Genomic DNA, 7,085 nt, shown 5'->3' with positions numbered 1-7,085 from the left:
CCTCCCCCGGGTTCTCCCGGTGCCCCCCCCGGTGCCCCCGGCCCCGCCCCGGCCCCGCCCCGGCCCATCGCCCCCCGCGCACCGGGCGGTGCCGCGCACCGGGGATGTCGCCGCCGCCGCCGCCGCTGCCACCGTAGGGGCCGCCGCCACCCGCGGCCACCGGCACCGGCGTGGGGAGGGAGGGAGGGGGCGGGGGGGGGGTGGTGGTGCTGGGGGTGTCGCGGGGGCCATGTCCGGTCGCGACAGCGTCCAGATCCCCGACGATCGCGACTTCGGGGCGTTCCGGGCGGAGTGCGAGTCGGAGCGGGGCTGGAGCCTCACCTACAGCAAGGGGGGGGTGGCCGTCTGGGTCCAGCTGCTGGAGCCCGAGCGCTCCCTCCACAAGATCAAGGTGAGACCCCCCCCCCCCAACCCCCCCACCCCCCCCCCCCACCCCCCCCCCCACCCCCCCCGAACCCCCCCGGCAACCGGGGGGACCCAGCGCCCCGCGGGCGGGCGGCGAGGGGCGACCCCCGGGGAGCAGGGGACAAGGGGGGTGTTGGGGGCCGGCGAGGATGCGCGGGGGGGGACCCGGAGGCAAGCGAGGTCCCTGGGGGGAGTAGGGACCCCAGAGCAAGGGGGGATTTGGGGGGTGAGCGGCACCCATGGGTGATGGGGCACCCTGGGGCCAGTGGGGACCCTCCGGTGATCCAGCACCCTGTTGGGGGGGACGACGACGATGACACTTGGCCGAGCTGCCACCCCATTGTGAAAAGGGACCCCAGGACAAGTGGGGGCCCAGGGAGTGACGGGGGACCCCAGGACGAGCAAGGCCTTGGGGGGGGGCGAGCCGGTGCCGTGGGGTGAGCAGGAACAAGTAGGGACCCCTGGGGCCTCCAGGGGGGTGACAGGGGACTCACCCCGCGACGAGTGGGGACCCCCGGGGGGGTGGTGGGACTGTGGGGCCTCGCTGCTGCCTGGTGTCCCCCCCTTCTTCTCCCCACCACCCTGGGGAACCCCCCCCAGCCCTCCTCGGGGCCTGGTGGCCACCAGCCCGCTGTCCCCAGCCGGGGTTGTCCCCTCGCCCTGCTGCATCCCCTCTGCTCCCGGGTGCCCTGGGTCCCTGCCGTGTCCCTGTCCCCCCCCCCCGGTGCCCCTGTGCTGGGCTGGCAAACCGGGCTCCCCCCGGGCTCGTCCCTCGGGCACCAGAATCCAAGGGGACACTTAGGACAGGAGCAGCGTCCGGCCGAGGTTGCTGGTGGCCACCGGGCCACCACCATGCCACGCTGGAGCCTCCGGCCGGCTGTTGGCAGGGCTGGCACCGGCGTCACCGTCCCTGCCGTCCCCTCGGCGAAGCTTTGCCCCGTGCGACGGGTCGTGTCGCTTCGGCCGCCGGTGCCGAGGCCTGGCGAGCGGTGACGGTGACGCGGCCTGTTCACAGGCCACGCGACAGCCGGCGCCGGGGCCACCCGGTCCCTGGGGTGGTGGCACCGCCTGTGCCCAGCCGCAGCCGCGTGTGTGACGTGGTTTGGGCTGCGGGGACAGCGGGGACGGGGCCTCACCGCGGGCCAGTGGCAGCCGCAGCCGCGAGTCCCATAGTGGGGACACAGGCACAGAGTCCCTGGGGTGTGGGGGGGGTTCCTGGTGCTCCCCCCCCCCCGCCGTGGGCTCTGGGCACGCTGAGACCCCGCCTGGCCCCCCTCGCCCCGGCCCCGCCGCTCGCTCTTGGGGTGTTGCTGCAGCCCAGAATGTCTCGGGGTGCTGCTTGGGTGCGAGCAGGAGGGCACAGGGTGGGGGGTGTCACTGCCTGTCCCCTGCCTGTCCCCTGCCCCGGCCACAATTGGCGTGGTGGGCAACCGACCCCAGGGTGTCCTGGCCCAGCACGGGACCCTTGGTGCCCGAAGCCACCCATGGGGGGGTCCCTGATGCTGTTGCAAGGTGGGGGGGACCCCCCCCCACCCCACCAGTCCCTGTGTCACCCCTTCCTCGGTCCCCAGCCCCCCCCACTCCAGGCCACGTGGCATCACCAATGTGGCCACACGGGACTGCCAGGGAGGGGGCTGGGGGCTGCCCGCTGTGCCTGCCCCCCCCCCCCTTCCCCCCCCCCCCCCAAAATCTTTTTGCCTCGCATTTCCCCTGCTCCTGCTTTGTAATTAACTGGAAGGCGAAGGTCTGGCGGCCCCCCCGGGCCCCCCCCGGGCCCCCCTCGCCGCCTCCCCTCCCATTAGGGATGCAGCTCTCGTCTAACCTGTTTTCTGGAGTCTGGAAACTCAAGTTTGTGCCACCGGGACCTGCCACAACCCGGGGCTGATTCATCAGCCGGACACACACACACACAGGAGATTCGGTGGCCTCGGGGCTACCCCGATGGCTACGGGATGGGGGACCCCAACCAGGACCCCCCTCCTCACCCCGGGAGACGCTGCCCTTGGGAATGGGCTACCCCGAGAGGATGGCCAGGAGCCATCCCGGGGGATATTGCCAGGGCTGGAGTTTCGCCGGGCTTTGCTGGCGTGGCCAGCGTGGCCGGGCTGTGGGAAGCCACAGGGAGGCACGCGGACTGGCCGTCCCTGCCCACACCCCGGCTCCTGCTCGTTAATTATTCATCGGGTCACCTTGAGACGCAGCGCCCGGTTACTAATGAGCATCTGGGCCACGGGAGACAACTTCTCTTTAATTAATGACCCACATGGCTGTGGCCACCAGCCAGGGCCACGGGGAAGCCCCCTCCGGGCAGGAGGACACCCCACCTTTGTGGCAGAGTCCCCCTCACCCCGAGCATGTGGGACAGAGGGTTGGGGGTGACACCCCCCCCATCCAGGAGAGTTTTCTCCATCCCCAGAGGGTCCCCAGCCACCTGGGTGGCATCTGTGAGTGTGTCCCCAAGGTGGCCACGGCCCCCAGGGTTGGCGGGGGGGTCCCCACTGGATCTGCTCCTGTCCCACAGCCCAGCACGGTGTGGGTGTGGGTAGCCCCAATCCTGGCCCAGAGCTGAACCCCCAAAACTGAGGAACCCCCCCCCCCGAGTGGTCCCAGGGGCAGAGCCTGGCATGGGTGGCCCCTGTCACCCATTGCCTGCACCTGCCTCCTCCCGCTCTTCCTCCTCCTCGCCCTGTAGACGTCAGAGTCAATATTGACTCAGGGCTGGGACGGTTTCCGGGTGGCACCGTCCCCGAGCCCCCCCCCCGAGCCCCCTGGCACCCCCGGGGACATGAGTCACCCACGGGTGGCACGTAGCCAGCATGGGCAGGTCCTGAGTCACCCGGCGGGGCTCGGCCCACCGGCCTCGCCGCCTCGGGAACAAACGGGAGCAGCGGTGGCACCCCCATCCCGCGTCCGGCATGGTGCCGGGCAACAGGAGGGTCCCCAAATGTGTCCCCCGGGGCTGTGCCCCCTGAAACTGTCCCCTTCCGAGCCCTCGGCCGAACAGAGGCTCCTGTGGCAGGGTTGGAGTGTGGGGACGTGCGGGTGGGGACAGGCTCTGTGGAGTTGGGGACAGGCTCTGTGGAGTTGGGGACAGGCTCTATGGACTTGGGGACAGGCTCTGTGGAGTTGGGGACAGGCTCTGTGGGGTTGGGGACAGGCTCTGTGGAGTTGGGGACAGGCTCTGTGGGGTTGGGGACAGGCTCTATGGACTTGGGGACAGGCTCTGTGGAGTTGGGGACAGGCTCTGTGGGGTTGGGGACAGGCTCTATGGGGTTGGGGACAAGCTTTGTGGGGCAGGGACAGGTTCCATGAAGTTGGGGACAGAGTCTTTGGGGCAGGGGTGGACTCTGTGGGGTTGGGGACAGGCTCTGTGGGGTTGGGGACAAGCTCTGTGGGGCAGGGACAGGTTCCATGGGGCAGGGGCGGACTCTCTGAAGCTGGGGACAGGCACCCTGGGTTGGGGACAGGCTCTGTGGGTTGGGGACAGGCTCTGTGAAGTTGGGGACAGACTCTATGGGGTAGGAGTGGACTCTGTGGGGTTGGGGACAGGCTCTGTGGCTTGGGGACAGGGCTTGAGGTGCAGCTGGCCGCGTGTGCCCAGGCTACAGTGGGGCTCTGGGTGGCAAACTGGGCCAGACTGGGCTGAGCTGCTGGTTGGGATCCAGCTCCTCTTGGGGAGGGGGGTGTGTGTTGGGTTTTGGGGAACCTGAGAGGAGAAACCCCCCCCTAGGGTCCCTATGGCCCACCCTCCTGCCCTGGGGTCCCCATGACTGCTCCTGGGGGTCCCCACGGCTACCAGCAGCCCCCCCCCAGGATCCCCACAGCCACCTTCCCACCCAGGGTCCCTACTTCCCCCCTCGCTCCTGGGGGTCCCCACAGCCGCCCCTCCCATTGCCTTAGGGGTCCCCACAGCCACCCTCTATCCTGGGGATCCCCACAGCTGCCCCCCTTATCCCCCCCGGGGGTGGTTTCTCACCCCCCCCCCCCCTTGCAGTGCAGGATGGAGTGCAAGGATGTGCCGGCGGAGACGCTGTACGACGTGCTGCATGACATCGAGTATCGGAAGAAGTGGGACACCAACGTCATCGAGACCTTCGACATCGGGAAGCTGACGGTCAACTCCGACGTGGGCTACTATGCCTGTGAGGAGAAGGGGGGGGGGTGTCCCCAAAAACTGCTGGGGGGTCCCCGGTGTGTGTGGGAGCAAAGCCGCGGCGCTGTCTGGGTTTGGTGGTGCCCGGTTGTCGCTGGCAGGACCCAGGTACCATTCTGGGAGGGATTTGGGGGGCAGGCTGGGACCCCCAAGGCCTGTGCTTTGGAGGGGGGGCTTACCCCTGTCCCCCACTGCTGCTGTCCCCAGGGAAGTGCCCCAAACCCCTGAAGAACCGGGACGTCATCACGCTGCGCTCCTGGTTGCCCATGGGCAACGACTACATCATCATGAACTACTCTGTCAAGCACCCCGTGAGTCCTGGGGGGGGCCACATCTTGGGGGGGGGGGGGCACATCTGGAGGGGGCTGCATTTGCCCTGGAGTCGGTCAGAGCTCGGGAGGTCAGGCTGGAGGCACTGGGGGGCGTTTGGGGGTCAGGACAACTCTGCCTGCGGTCGGTGTTTGCCTGTACCCCGTTCTGCCACCGATGTGTGTGTGTGTCCCCCAGAAATACCCCCCCCGCAAGGACATGGTGCGGGCAGTGTCCATCCAGACGGGCTACCTGATCGAGGGGACGGGAGCCAAGAGCTGCACCATCACCTACCTGGCCCAGGTGGACCCCAAAGGTAAGGGGGGGGCCCCCACACCCCAGTGTCCTCGTGTCCCTCGGGGACGGGCACCCTCCAGTTCCTAATTCTGAACGGGGCTGGATGGGTTTTGGAGCTGGGGGGGTCACAGGGGGCTCGGGGACAGGCAGTAGCGGGCAGGGAGGAGCCGGGAGCATCTTGAGCCTCGGCCCAGGAGCGTGAGAGCAACGCCAGGAGGAAACATTTTGGCCCAGTTCTTGGGTAATATTTTTTTTTTTGGGGGGGGGGTAGAAGAAGTGGCCGAAATGCTGAAAGAGCTTTTTTTTGAACTCGGCGAGAAGCTGAGGGCGGTTTGGGTTGAAACCTGATTTCCTTGGGGCTGTTCCCCCTCCCTGGCTCACCCTGTCCCCTCTCTGGATGGGTGTCCCCAAACCCTCCTGTCCCCGAAGTGGGTGACCTGGGGGTCTCAGCTGTCCCCGTGGCAGGTGACTGGAGGGGGGGGTCCTGTGACGGGTGACCTGGGGTCCCAGCTGTCCCCAGTGGGGGTGACCTGGGGATCCTGGCTGTCCCAAAGTGGGTGACTGGGGAGTCCTGTGACGGGTGACCTGGGGTCCCAGCTGTCCCCGTGGCGGGTGACTGGGAGGTCCCATGATGGATGACCCAGGGGTCCTGGCTGTCCCCAGGTGGGTGACCCCGGGGTCCCTGCTGTCCCCACAGCTGGGGGGTGCCGGGGGTGCCGCTCCCAGCCCAGCTCCTCTCACCCGCAGGTTCCCTGCCCAAGTGGGTGGTGAACAAATCCTCACAGTTCCTGGCCCCGAAGGTGAGTCAGCCACAGCGGGGGGGGGTGTCCCAGGAGGGGGCGAGGAGTCCCTCAGCTCCAACCAGCCTTCCTCCCAGGCGATGAAGAAGATGTACAAGGCCTGCCTGAAGTACCCCGAGTGGAAGCTGAAGCACAACCCGCACTTCAAGCCCTGGCTGTTCCCCGAGCAGAGCCGGCTGCCGGCGCTGCCGCTCTCCGAGCTCTCCCTCCAGCACGCCGACTCCCTGGAGAACATCGACGAGAGCTCCTTGGCCGAGACCAAAGATGACCGCGGCGAGGCCAGCGACGAGGACAGCGTTAACTGAGACCCCCCCCGCTAGGACCCCCCCCCCCGGGGGACTCTTTTGTCCCCGTGTCCCCCCCCCATCCCGTCCCCCAACGCGGTTTGTGTCTCTCTCTTGCACGCTTCTGGCTTGAGGGGATGGGGACAACCCCCCCAACGCTGCCACCCCCCCCCAGACGACTGTCACCCCCCCTGCTGGGGGACAGCGGGGATGGGGTCTCCCCACAGCTGGGGGCTGCCACCTGCCTCTCCCCCTCCACCTCAGGGTGGGAAACCGGGGGGTGACTGGTCCCTTCACAGCCACCGCGGGACACCGATGTCCCCATAGGTGGCAAACCCAAAGTGCTCTTCAGCTCTCGCCCCCCTGGGGGGGGGCAGAGGAAAGTGGGGGGCCGTGCCCCTGCTCCCCAACCCTGGGGGCACCCCCCACCCCTTCCCCACGCACCCCCTCTGCTCCCCTGTCCCTCCTCCCCCTCCCCTCTGTGACAGCCTTCCTCCTCAGTGGGACCCCCACCCAAGCGGCTCCCCGAGATGGGGGGGCTGTGGCACCTCCGGGCATGCTGGGGGGGGGGTTGACTTTGCGGTCTTGCAGCATCTCCAAGCATGCGGAGGTGGGGGGCGGGGGGGGGCTTGGGGGGCTCCTGGCTTGTCCAAGCATGCGGGGGGGGGGTGGGGGGGGTGACTTGGGGGGTCCCAGCCCCTCCAGGCATGTTCAGGGGGGGCATCTTTGGGGTCTTGCAGCACCTCCAGGCATGGGGGGGGGGGGGATTGGGGGACTCCTGGCCCCTCCAGATGTGCTGGCGGGGGGGGGTTGTAGGGGCTCCTGGAACCTCCAAGC

The 7,085-nt window shown here is 68.8% G+C and overlaps 1 protein-coding gene across 1 annotated transcript; it reads left to right on the top strand.

Annotated features, from left to right (window-relative positions):
• Positions 1–215: 215 nt before the first annotated feature.
• Positions 216–6,848, top strand: STARD10 (StAR related lipid transfer domain containing 10). The gene is made up of 6 exons (XM_074933248.1): positions 216–391; positions 4,400–4,547; positions 4,766–4,869; positions 5,066–5,183; positions 5,912–5,964; positions 6,042–6,848. Exons 1-6 carry the CDS (start codon positions 230–232, stop codon positions 6,267–6,269), a joined length of 813 nt encoding a protein of 270 aa, XP_074789349.1. The 5' UTR covers positions 216–229; the 3' UTR covers positions 6,270–6,848.
• The last annotated feature ends 237 nt before the right edge of the window (positions 6,849–7,085 follow it).

This window comes from Athene noctua, chromosome 1 (assembly GCF_965140245.1).
Source record: "Athene noctua chromosome 1, bAthNoc1.hap1.1, whole genome shotgun sequence".
NCBI classification, from domain to species: Eukaryota; Metazoa; Chordata; class Aves; order Strigiformes; family Strigidae; genus Athene; species Athene noctua.
This window is presented reverse-complemented; position numbering and strand designations above follow the sequence as displayed.